This window comes from Chrysochloris asiatica, unplaced genomic scaffold (assembly GCF_000296735.1).
Source record: "Chrysochloris asiatica unplaced genomic scaffold, ChrAsi1.0 scaffold00032, whole genome shotgun sequence".
Lineage (NCBI taxonomy): Eukaryota > Metazoa > Chordata > Mammalia > Afrosoricida > Chrysochloridae > Chrysochloris > Chrysochloris asiatica.
This window is the reverse complement of record NW_006408550.1, coordinates 19,353,353-19,366,665: the sequence shown is the minus strand read 5'-3', so window position 1 is coordinate 19,366,665 and position 13,313 is coordinate 19,353,353. Positions and strand designations below refer to the sequence as shown.

Here is a 13,313-nt window from a genome sequence, read left to right as displayed (position 1 = left end):
AATGTAGATTATTAGAGACTTGAACACAAATCTCTATAGTAATAATATCATGGGCATCATAGTCTTTACACAGAATTGACCTTTCAGAGTTGCTTCACAGGTTCTGATGCAAGTTGACATGCGGTATTATGATTAAGTACCACCTTGATCATAATTAATTTAGCAAATTAGAAAGAGAATGTGGAGATAATTGATTGTATGTGCGTTAAGAGAAACTTAAGATTTATGTGAATATAAGTTTGGTCATTTAAGGGTGGTTTTCTGAATCTGCTTTACTTGCTATTCATGATCTTAGATACCATTCAGTGTTCCTCAGAATTTCAATTATTATTATTATTATTTTGACAAGTGATGGGCAAAACTTAAAATGTTATAGATGTTTAGCTATGAGTTTTATTCCATCAAATTATTATTCAAATGAAAAAATACTATTTATCTTTCATCCTAATATTAACATATCACCCCTGAAACTTAGAATGATATGAAGGGACATTGGTCAGATTGAAGACAATGGAAAGATGAAATGTGAAAATACCAGTGTTCCCACTACTTTATAATAGTTCCAGTTCTTCTAACTATGTTAGTAAATTTCTGGTGTAGATACTGAGGGGATTAAGATACTATCCATTCACACTTCCTAACTCAACGGTCTCAATATGATGTTTTCCTTCTTCTGTGTTCAGTGAAATCAAGCATCCCTTAATGTTAATTTCCAACTATTGGAGTTGTGATAGTGGGCCATGAAGCACGATCGTCTTTTCTTCTCCTGTGACTGTTTTCATGTATTAAATGCAAACAAACCAAGTGACTACTAACATTCATAACAGAATTGTGGCACGCTAACATGTACTGATACATTTGGCCCAATCTGTTGAAATCTAAGGCTTATGATTTTCAATCTAACATAAGATGATAGAAAAGTCTTGAAAGATATTTAGCATTAAAAATATCTTTACCAGGACTTCCACAAAAGGGATATCTTCTTTTGTTCTTTGTTTCTTCATTTATCTAATTCTAGATTTTTTTTCCCCTCCAACTTAAAAAAATATAAATAAAAACATTAATCTCACTTAATCATGGAAAATCATGTATAGAGATGCATTTTTAAAGTGAATGTAAGAAAGGCTTTGTAGATTGCACATTTTAAGTGCTATGAAACTTTTGTTTTGTGGGTATCTTTTTGCTTTTAGTAAACAATATAGAAACAGCAAGATATTTGTTGTACCTTTGACATATAACACACTTTACTGTTTCACAAAAAAATGTAAAATGTGTTCTATTTTCCCATCTATGAGCGTTTGTTGCTAGAGTTTAACACTTCACATTCCAAGGGAATTTCAAAAGGAAAGGTCATAATTCATATAGACATTTGTTGCTGTTGTTGTTGTGTGCAGTGGAGTCGACCCCATATACCCAAATTTTTAGCCAATAGTACATATAAATAATAATTCACATATGATAAAAATGTGAAAAATTTTTTATTAATATTAGGATTAGTTCTCTACCATACAACTTTTCCCCCAAAATAATATATTTTACAAAATATAGTATATTCTTTTTAGTATAAAGGAAAGACTCCTCAGTGGAAAGACTGAAAATATGAAAAATGTGCATAAGTACATGTTTTATCTCTGTCACAGGTTATTCAGATAGTAAATTCTGTGCAACTATTAATATTTGGGGCAAAATCTAAGTTGTCACTTGCAAGTCACAACATTTGCATCTATTCATAATGCTTGTAGTTTGAATAGTGCTATCCAATGTCTCTTGGTTCCTTTTCACCCCCTGAAATTGAACAAGATGTCTGGAATCTGAGCCCACTAGTGGACTATCAAGAGACATAATATCAAGATAATATTTGAAATATCAACTGAGTTCACATACAAATATAGAAACATATATCCAGGCATACTGTAATCTAAGTTATCTAAGCAAATTCTCTTTTTCCCCAGAAAACCTATAGGGACTTCCGACTGCAGGGCGTGTTGGAAGGAACGCTGAACAGTAAGACATATGATACTCTGCACAGACGATTAACAGTAGAGGAGGCCACAGCCTCAGTGTCAGAAGGAGGAGGACTTCAGGGCATTACTATGAAAGACAGTGATGAAGAAGAAGGATGATCCCGCCCAGCTTGTAGGAGGAGCTTGACATTATTGATGTTGCACCTTGTCTTTGTAATTTCATTTATTATTTTAAACAAATGTAAATGCTTGTATTCACTCTACTTTTTAAAAATGAAACCTAGACGCAATGAGAAATGCCAAGCATATATAAATATATATATTTTGTAAAGTTATCTTCCTTTGTGTAGTTTGATCTAAAATGAGTTTTAGCTCTGCTTGTGATTGGAACAAGAACAAGATCAGATCTTTGTTTGTCCCCCTGTCATTACATCACAAGTACTGTCATGTGTGTAAAACAAGATATGTATTTCTCATAATGCAACATTGTGAGAAGGACTCACTTCTGATCACTATGCCAACTCAATCGTATCCTTGTTAAAATGGTGTGTACCTTCCCATTTATAATTATGTGCAAGGTCTGTTTCCTAGTTAATTTACCATTGCTGTGATATGTATAAAAACTTTAACTTTGGTTCTTAGTACTCTGAATTGGTCTGCAGGTGTATTGCTGGCCTTAAAGTACTGCCAAACCCAAATATAGACTAGACTTACCAATGGGCTTGTGTCTTGTTCAATTATGAACATTTCTTCTAAGTGTAAGACACCCCAGGGTGTGGAGTAGTAAGTGTGCTGCCATTACCATGCCACATTCTTCTACTTTGAAGCCTAACAGCTTGCAGGCAATAAAAACCCATTTGATCATAACCACTTCTGTATTTATTAGACTTGTATAGATTAAATGCAATCAAAGACGTTTGCAGTATTTCAAACATCCCAACTCTCTGGCTCTGTGCTTTGTGCTCTTTGCTTGTTTGTTTTGTCATGTTTAGTTTTACTTTCAGTGATATGAGTTAAAGATATAAACATATGCTTTGCATTCAGTAAGCACCAAACCCAATGCTGTCAAATCAATTCTGCCTCTTAGTGACCCTAAAAGACAGCATGGAAAACTTCCATAGGGTTTCTGAGGCTGTAAATCTTTACAGGAACAGACAGCCTCATCTTTCTCCCACAGAGTGGCAGGGGAACTAGAATCCCCAACCTACTGTTCCACTTGCTTCTTCTGATAGGCACACATTTGTTAAAAGAGTTGCTTTGACAACAAGTTTCCATAGCAAAGAAAATGTTGACTACCTATTCACATTTTGTGTTTTATTTGTAATTAATGCTGTTAAGTTATTAACTTGTTCTTGGTGGTGATGGTGTGCCATCAAGTTGGTTCCGACTCATAGCGAGCGTCCTTATACAGGGTTCCCAAAGCTGTAAATCTTAGTGGAAGCAGAAAGCCTCATCTTTCTCCCACAGAGCAGCTGATGGTCTTGACTTAGTCCAGGGCTTATCCTACAGAAAAAGAAAAAAAAGGGGGGTGTATTGCATTGGGCAAATCTACAGCCAAAGACCTCTTTAAAGTACTGAAAAGCAAAATTGTGACTATGAAGACAACAGTGTCTCTGATCCAAGCCATGGTATTTTCTCAGTTGTTTCCTCTGCATGTAAAAAGCTAGGCAAAGGATAAGAAAGAACAAAGATTAATTGAATTTGAGTTATAGTATTGATGAAAACTATTGAATATACCATGAACTTTCTGAAGAAAGAAAAATTCTGTCTTAGAAGAAATACAGCCAGAATGCTGCTGAGAAGCTAGGATGGTAAGACTTGATCTCAGATACTCTGAATGTGTTATCAAGAGAAACCAAATCCCTGGGAAAACACATCATGTCACATACTTGATAGAGGGTCAGCTAAAAAGACAAAGACTCAACAGTGCAACTGGCTGACACAGTGCCTACAACAGTAGAAGCATAGCAGTGATTATGTGAATGGAGCATAGCTTACTGGCAATAATTGCTATTGTTTAATTCCATTTTTAGTTCAATTGCAAAAATGTCTTAATATTCTATTTTTGCATTAATAAAAAATGTAAAAGTCTTATTAGAAAAAAAGCACATTTTGAGATAATGTATGCAAGCCCATAGCACATAATACCTGAATATGTCGTTGCTGTTAAGTGCCGTAGAGTCAGTTCTGACCCATAGCGACCCTGTATAGGATTTCCAAGGAGTAACTGGTGAGTTTTAACCGCTTACCTTGTGATTCAAATGACTTGGCAGTCCAGTACATTAACCCACAGCACCACACCAGGACTCCATACCTGAATATGATAGGCCCAATAATTATGTATTAATTTTCTTAAGTATAGAAATGTTTCCTCACATTTATAGGATCATGTATCATTTTAAGGACTTTTTGAATTTGTTTTGTGATAGAATAAGGAGCGTCTCAGTTTTTACCGAGTCCTACCAACAGAGCATCATCTCACAACAACAATGGAAATTAACACTAATTAAAAATTAGTAAGCTGGAAATAGTCATTGACATCATTAGTTACTAAGGAACCTTAGAATGCTCATGGAAGCAGCATTCAAGAAACCAAATGGCACATTGCTTGGGGAAATCTGCAAAAGACCTCAAATATTTCACTTTGAGGACCTGAATAAAGCCATGACATTTTCAATCTCCTCATGTGCATGTGTGGAGTCCTGGTGTGGTGCTGTAAGGATAAGCACTCAATCACAAGGTTGGTTTTAACTCTTGGAAACCCTATAAAGGGTTGCTACAGGTCGGAACTGACTCATCAGCACTTAACAATAACAGCATGTGAGGGCTGGACCAGAGCTAAGGATGACCGAAGAAGTATTCATACACTTGAATTATGGCATTGGCTAAGATTATAGAAGGTACCATGTGATTCTTGGAAGAAGTACTTAGAGTCAAGAATAAGGAGTTGTCTTACGTACTTTGGACATGTTGTCAAGAGCAACTAGTCCCTTAAGAAGGACATCATAATTGATAAAGCAGAGGGTTGGCAAGAAAGAGGAAGACCCCAACAAGGTGGATTGATACAGTGGCTGTAACAATGGGCTTAAATACAATCATTGTGAGGATTGTGCAGGACTGTTAGTGTTATGTTCTATTATGTGCAAGGTCTCTGTGAGTGGCAGCTGACTCAAAGGCATCTAACAACAAGAAAGCACAGTGGTGAAGTGGTTGGCTGCTAACTGAAAGGTCAACACTTTGACCTCACCAGGCACCCTACTGGAAAACATTGTGCCAATCTACTTCCATACAGATTTACAGTCTTGGAAATCCTATGGGGCCGCTTGATTCTGCCCTGTTAGGGTCACTCTGAGTCATAAAAAAAATTTAACAGCAACAAGTTTGGTTTTTGTGGTTTTGTTTGAATTTCCCCCTTCACCCAATTTATCATGTGTCTATCCTCCAACTAGTGACTTATTTTTAAATTAGTAAAAATAACTTATTTCTTCCCTAATTTATGAAAATCTACATTCTGAAACATTAGAAGTGGAACAAGGTCTTGCACCTTCAAGTTCATTTTTCCATGGTGTTATAAACAATAAGGAGTACCCAACCGTCTACTTAAGCCACCATCATTATATAATCCTGATTCTGTTGGCTCCGTTTCTGGGTTTAGGCCCTGTGGGACAAGATAAAGAGGAAAGATGATTTCCTCCCTTTTCTTGGATAAGAGACTGATTCTACAAACTCTGAAGCTTTCTGCTCCTGGAAAGATTTACAGCCTCAGAAACCCTATACAGGGTCCCTATGAGTCAAAACTGACTCCCTGGCACATAACCAATACCAGCCTACCAACTCAGTATTTTTGAAAGGCAGTTTGTCTTGGGACACTCTTAATCCACTTTTACACTCATTATTTGTTTCTTTGAGTCTTTCAATATTTAGTCATACTATCTAAATTCCCAATGCCTTCCCCAACCTTACTGCTCCATAGCTCAAAGTGTTCTCTACTTAGAAATTACCCTTTCTTTTCTTTAAATAAAATGTTCATTTCCTTGATGCAGTTCATCTCAGAATAAGTGGCCCAATTTATTCTAAAGTGTGAATGACTGATGACCTCCTTTCACTATACTGTAACCCTGACTTGAAAACAAAGAATGCTTGTTTACGAAAAGAAATATCTAGCTGATGGGATTCTGAAATAAAGAGGAAAATTCAGGAGCTGCAGCAGAAAGCATTTGGGACCAGGAAGAGCTCACTGCTGGCCTGGCTTAATAACCTGCCTTTTGCCTAGTTGCTTGTCCATCTCTTGTAGCTGCTCCTTGAAACCTAGTATATTTGTCCAAGATTCTCCCTCCCCTTTTCATTCCCAGTCAAAGGCAGGTGGTGGAGAGGCACACAGTTTTAGGAGAACTCCCTGAGCTAGCACTTGATCCATACTCTATATGAAAAAAGAAATTATGAAGTAACTGGAAAAAAAAGAATGAAAAGTGATTTTTGGGTTATTGCCCAGAAAATCTCTTCAACCAAACTGCAAATTGCTTCAAATGACTTAATAATTGTTCATCGGTGTGTGTGACTGGTAGGGTGAAAGCCCAAGCGTCTGCTTATTAAAAGAAGCCAAGTTTTACATGTTGTTAGTCTTAAGTATTATATATTTTAAAATTTTTTTAGTTGAATTCCTAACAAGTCTTGCAAAAGTTATGAAATGAAAATCATTAACTTCCAAGCAATTACTGGAGCATACACAAACAATTTCAAAGTGGATTAAGGACCTAAATATGCAAACTAAACCAGAAAATTCTTAGAAGAACAAGCAGGGGCAATGCTGTCTGGTCTAGCTTTCAAGACTGGATTATCTAGTGTAATAACAAAAGCACAAACAGCAAAAGACAAAATAAATACATGGGACCTTGCAAAAATGAACATCTTTTGGTCATCCAAAGATGATGGTCATAAAAAAAAAAAAAAAATGAAGAGACAAGCTACCAACTGGGGGAGTCTCTTTGGAAACCATGAATCTGACAAGAATCTGGTAATCAAAATAGATATAAAACTTGAACAACTTAACAAAACAACCCAATAATAAAATGGGCAAAGAACTTGAATAGATATTTCACTAAACGGGATATTCAAATGGCTATCAAATGCATGAGAAGATGCCATTAGTCATCTGAGAAATGCAAATCAAAACCAGAAGGAAATTCCATTACACTTCTACCAGGAGGATAGTGTTGTTGAGTACTGTCAAGTTGGTTCCAACTCATAGCAACCCTATATCGGGTTTCTGAGGAGAAGCTGGTGGGTTTGAACCATCAACCTTGTGGTTAGTGCTTATTCTACAGTGCCATGACTAAGGTTTTTACAAACTAGTAACAAATGTTAGCAAGAATAGGGAGAAATTGGAACCCTTATCTATTGCTGGACTCTTGGTGTTGTAGCACTGTAGGATCAGCACTGGACTGGGAACCATAAGGTCAGCAGTTCAAACTCACCAGCTGCTCCTCAGAAACAGGATCACTGTGAGTTGTAACCAACTTGACAGCACTTAACAGCAACAACAATCCACTGATGGTGGGAGTACAAAATGACATAGCCGTTGTCGAAAACAGAGTCCCTCAAAAAAAAAAAAAAAAAAATATATATATATATATATAAAAAACCTAGCAATTCCACTCCTAGGTATATACCCAAAAGACTTGAAAGACTCAAAATTAGACTTGCATACCAGTGGTCACTGCAGCACTATTTAGCAAGAAGGTAGAAATAACCTAAATGCCCATCAACAGATGAATAAATAAAATACTGTACAGAAATGCAATGGAACACTATTTAGCCAATAGGAGAAATGAAGTGGATATATACTATACAGTATGAATAGAACTTGAAGACACTATACAAATGAATAAACCAAACAAAATCCCTAAGGGGCAAATACTGCATGGCCTCACTTACGTAAAAAGAAGGAGCAAATGTACAAAAACTCAAGTTTATCATTAGCTACCAGGAGCAGAAGAGATGGGGGGGGGGGAGTTAACTGTAACAGAAATATCACATTGATTAAGGGTGGGTTGTATTGCTGCCAGTAAGTTGTATACCTGTAAAAAGTTGAATTGGCAAAAATTGTGTGATAGATCTCTTTACAACAATGACCAAAAAGAAAAGCTTTTGTGGCTGCTTATGTACAACCAAACGTGATAGGATTTGATTCCTCGGTTTAGAGGTTTAGGGTCCTGGTGTGGTGGAACACCTGGATAATTGGCGTAATCACCTGCTTAGTGTTTCTGTTTTACCTTCTAGTTCATTGCATGGTGCCTGGGGTCTTACAAGTTCGCCAGCAGTCATTCAAGCACAATTGGCCTCTCTTCTCCTGGAGCAACAGAGGAAGGACTCAGGAGTAGAGAAGGAGATGGAATGTGTTTCTTCCTGACTCAATGAACAACTAACTGCCTGCTTTGCGGTGAGACCGAAGAGCTGAATGGTGCTTGGCTACATTACTGAACATTTTGATTAAAGATTCCACAGAAGAATCCTGATCAAAAGGGGCATGGGGTGCAGAACAGAATATACAGTTTTCATGAACACACTCTGGACTTGCTGAAGTCTTTTTTTGTTGTTGACTCATCCCAACCCTGTATAGGGTTTCCAAGGAATGGTTAATGAGTTTGAACCAACACCTTGCGGTTCAAACTGACCAGTGCTTATCCTACAGCGCCGCATCAGGATTCCATGGAGGGTGGTTAAAGTGAAACAAGTGCCCTGCGGATCTTTAAACATTAAACCAAAAATGTCCTCTGAAGTCTTCTTAAAACCATAGTTTTGCTTGAATAGTAAAGAAAGGTCAGCCTCGAGCATTGTGCTCTTTAGAGAACTCTCTAATGGATACCAGCATTGACAGCATTAGATGGACTCATAGGGGGCTGTACGTTTATGTTAACGAGGGAGAAACACCTCAAAGAATGTAGTCAATATCACTATATTGGACTTGTAAAAACCGCTGAATTAGTGTATGTTTTGCTATATATACAAGAATGTAATCATTGTCACTAAACTGTACATGTCGCGAATGTTGAATCAGTGTATGTTTTGCTGTGTATGTTCTCAAAAAAAAACAAAACCAATAAACAAATAAAAGAATAAAAATCAAGAAATAGTTCTAAATTGTATGGGGGAAAGGATCAAAAAAAGTACTTTCTTTAGACAGTTTAGTGTCTCAGGAAAAAATACTGTCCAATGTTCATGCAGAATGGATTTGTTCAATAACTCGTCTAGAAGAGGAATCCACTTCTTGTTGGAATAATAATAATAAATAATGTTCTTCCCCGGAAAGAAAAAGAACCACACACAGCTTCATGTAAACCGCCGGTTCCAGCTGTGGGTCGTTTTCTGCATTCACGGATTTTTCCACTTGAATTCCCTTTAGTTCTTGGTCTTTGTCCTTCGATCAGGAGAAGGAATTTCCTGCTACTTTTTCAGTAAACGCCAGTGCAGTGTCCCGGGGCTCCCACCCGACCTCTGGCTCAGGGTCCGGCCCGGATCGACGCAGACCGCCAGCACCGCGCTCCTTCGCCCGCAACAACCCTGAGGAATAAGGTCCGTGGGCTTCTAGAGGGTGCGCGGAAGTGGCAAGGAGGTGACTCTCCCGTCACCGCTCCGGGAGTCCCAACACCTCTTCTGGCCGCCGCCGTCCGCCTTCCAAGAAAGGCGTGCGAGGACCCTGGAGGAGGACTGAGGGCGCTGGCCTGTCCCCCGCACCCGAAGCACAGACTCGGCCTTGGAGCCCCTCTTTGGCCTGATGGGGGCGGTGAGAGTGCGCGTTTGCTCACTCTTATTTCTTATACGCCAAACAAAAACATGGACATTGCCTTGGTCGGACTTCTAAAGGCCGGGGATGATGGACTTTCTGATGTTGCAACGCGGCATCTAGACGCAGGCGGGGAACCACAGCCTCCCGCGCGCGCCTGCAACCCCACCGACAACCCGCGACCAGCCCCGACCCTTCGGGTTGGGTGCGGAAAGTGAAGACCTGGTGTGTGGGTTTGGGAGGACGTTCCTGTCCTGTTCACACTTGAGTTCTCCCCACCCTGCCCCTGAACTGTGCTGGGATACCAGGTAGGGAGCGCTCTCCTTCCCCCCAAGTCCTACTGCCTGGGCGGCTGGAAGCGGCAGCGAGTCCGCAGCGGCGTGGCCCTGGTCCTTCGCTGCCGATGGAGCGGAGCCAGTGACCCCACAGGCAGCCACTCCCGGCGTCGTCTGGCATCTGGGGTGCAGGACTGCCTTGGGGGGTTCTCCACTGTGACGCTGAAGTCTTGATACTTGAGCGAGCAGAGACCAGTACTGACTGAATTGCAAATCTCTGAGCCTAGGTTCCACAAAGCACAGGAGCCAAGCCATCTACAAGCAGTAGGTACTGCTGCAGGGATAAGTGAACACGGGAGGGTAAGGCAGAAGAATCCCACCTGTTTGGCCAGCAAATAATTTCAAAAAGACCCTCTGGTTTAAAAGACTCCCCAGGAACTGTGAGCTTGACAGCACCTTGTTGCTGCTGTTAATTGTTGTCGAGTTGGTTCCGACTCATAGCGACCCTGTATAGGGTTTTGGAGAAGCTACTGTTGAGCTTGAACCACCGACCTGGAGGTTCAAACCGCCCTTGCAGTCCGGCGCATTAACCCAGTTTGTTGTTAGTCGGTACCGACTCATAGTGACCCTGTGTACAACAGAACTCCTTGGAACTCAGCTTTATTGTTGTTGTTAAGTGCCTTCGAGTCGGTTCTGACCCATAGCGACCTATACAGGGTTTCCAAGGCTGTAAAATCTTTACGGGAGCAGAAAGCCTCATCTTTCTCCTGCGGAACAGCTGGTAGTTTTGAACTGCAGACCTTGAGGTTCGCAGCCCGATTCGTAACCACTATGCTACCTGAATCCAGCTTGGGAACTGCTAAGACCTGGGGTTGGTTGACCAATCTGCTGTAGGTCTGTCTTCTCTGCCTATGAGCGCTGAGGCCTCCAGCAAGTTACTTAACCTGTCTGTAAAATGGGCACTGAAGCAGGAAGGTTGTGGTAAGAATTGCAGACAGTGTGTAGCAAATTGGTAGTCGTTATTTGCTATTTCTTAAAGTAGGGATGGATTCAAAAGCAATCCTGGGTGGCCTGTCTTTGCTATTGCTAGCCCCACCTCTGCTGGCCCTTCTCCCTGGGGTTGACACAGGGTCCTTCTACATACAGTCCCGCCCGCCCCTGGCCTGTCAGTGGACTGGCTAGGAAGGTCCAGTGCCCAGGTTATGTAGACATGGACAGCCAGTGGGCAGGGGAGGAGGGGACTTGGGGAGACCAGCCGATTCGTCTCCAGAAAGGGCCTGTACTACTGAGAGAGCAGGAAGCTGCAGCTGGAAGAGGAGAGGCAGGAGACATATCATTGAGTCCACACGGGGAAGGTGTTTGCCAGGGACTTGGACAGAGGACAAAGATGACCCAGAAGGCGCTAGAACACAAACAAGGAATACCTCAGCTTTGCCTCGGCCAACATGCCGAGTGCAAGAGAATTGCAGGGGCATTTATTCATAGATTTTCCAATGTTCCAGGGGGCTGATGACAGGGTCTTGTGTCTTGTCTTCGACTAGGGACTGATACGTATTAAGTACCTGGAAAATTCGACCAGGAGGCTGCCTGAGTGCGCCCAAGGGTGGCAGATGGCAAGGGCGACAGTCAGCAGTGAGTCCTGGCCAGGGGTTACTGAGCTAGAAGCACTTCTAAGCTGTCAGGAAACCTGTAGCATGGCGGAGACGGCGCTGTGGAGTGCACCCTAAGTCACAACCCAGAACGTCTGAGGATAGGGGTCCCACGCCCTGATGATAGCGGGGGTCTACGCGCCATGGCCTAGGAGAGGCTGTAACTGGACGCAAGTGAAGGGGTAGAGATACTGTGCCCCACATTTTTCTGGGAATGGAGCTGCGTTTTAAACCTGAAATGTGTCCCCTTTTCTTATCATTCCTTCAATACAACTGTTTCATTCTCAGAGAACAGGATTCCATTCACCTGGGATACAGCAAACTAAAACCAAACCATTGCCTACTGCTCCTTTAGTCTCCCTGTGTCTGTGAGGATGACTGTGCTAGTTAATAATTGTATTTGTGTGCTTATTTCTAGGTAGCAGAAAATAAACACATTCTAGAACTGTCCCCAATCTCTTTGCTCTCTGTCTTCCCCCTAGGATCAGTGGTTCTTACACTGAAGACAAAATGAAGACCTGATTTCTAATTCAAGAAGCACCAGACAGACAGTGACTCTGGAGTTCTGACCTTAGGTTATTTATAAAGTCCTCACTGTCCCCCCTAATACACCCAGATGATGTCAAAATGAAAAGACTGCAAACATTATAAGTGATGCATCCAACTGTTTCTTTCCTGCTTCAAATCAGGTCTCGTTTTTTTCTTCTAACTCTCCCTTCTTTCTAGTGCTTAACAAATACTTTCTGGAGTGTAATTGGAAGAAGCAAAACTTGATTAGATGTGGAAATTTTCTCTTTAGGACGTTTTCTTAAAGTACCAAGAAAGCAAAACAAAATTGTAACTTCAGGGGAGATTCTGGGAGGAAGATAGAAAAAGTCCCTTCAAAGAGGGGTCACATAATAAAAGGTAAGAGCTTAACAGGAGTGGATCTCAAAAAGTGGGGAGTGAAAGATGGAAAGGCCAGTAGAACAGGCCGCTGTGGAAGGACAGGGCTTTTGTTAGGTCCACTGGGCTGGAAAGGGAAGAAGATTTTTTAAAAACCCAACACACACTTCAAAGTTGCTCTACTGAAGCTCAGTCCTTGTCTTTCATGCAAACTCCAATTTTGTTGTTGTTGTTGTGACATTGTGTGAGTGCTAGGTGCGTTCTTTCACCAGAAAATTGATGAATTTTTGAAGTGCATAACTACTTCTTATAGACTGAAACCTGTTTTAATCAAACTGGAATTTTTGAAGAGCTTTGTGAAAGGTTAATTCATGAACCTGCAGAAGGAAGTATCCCATGGGGAACTCGGGACTGTATGTGGGAGAGAAGGCCCCCAAGGACAAGGAAAGTCCTTGCGGTTGTGAAAAATAATTTAGCAAATGTGATTCCTGTGAGTATTTTAACATCAACGTTTAAACCTGAAATCCAATTGTTGAGAGGAAAGGTTTTATAAACATAGTTTTCTGAAAAATGGCTTTGGAAAAGTGTATCAATAACTTTTAAATAAGGTAATAGCATTTCATAGGTAAAGTTATTTTATTTTAAAAATCTCTTTTAAACTCAACATTTTCAGGCTTTAGTCCCATTTTACAGGAAAAACAAAACAAAAACAATTCAAGGCAAAGGGGAGTCATCACTATCGGTTCCTGCTAACAAG

The 13,313-nt window shown here is 40.5% G+C and overlaps 1 protein-coding gene across 7 annotated transcripts in view; it reads left to right on the top strand.

Annotated features, from left to right (window-relative positions):
* The window catches only part of CADPS2 (Ca++-dependent secretion activator 2), a 613,140-nt gene extending 610,875 nt beyond the window's left edge, over nt 1-2,265 (top strand). For 5 of the 7 annotated variants that reach the window (XM_006859327.1, XM_006859329.1, XM_006859328.1 and 2 more), the window contains one exon: nt 1,953-2,123. In XM_006859327.1, coding sequence (XP_006859389.1) covers nt 1,953-2,123 — 171 coding nt within the window. Of the gene's footprint in view, nt 1-1,952 lie in introns of all 7 variants that reach the window. The other 2 variants (XM_006859326.1, XM_006859330.1) reach the window with 2 other exon arrangements.
* Nucleotides 2,266-13,313: the final 11,048 nt, after the last annotated feature.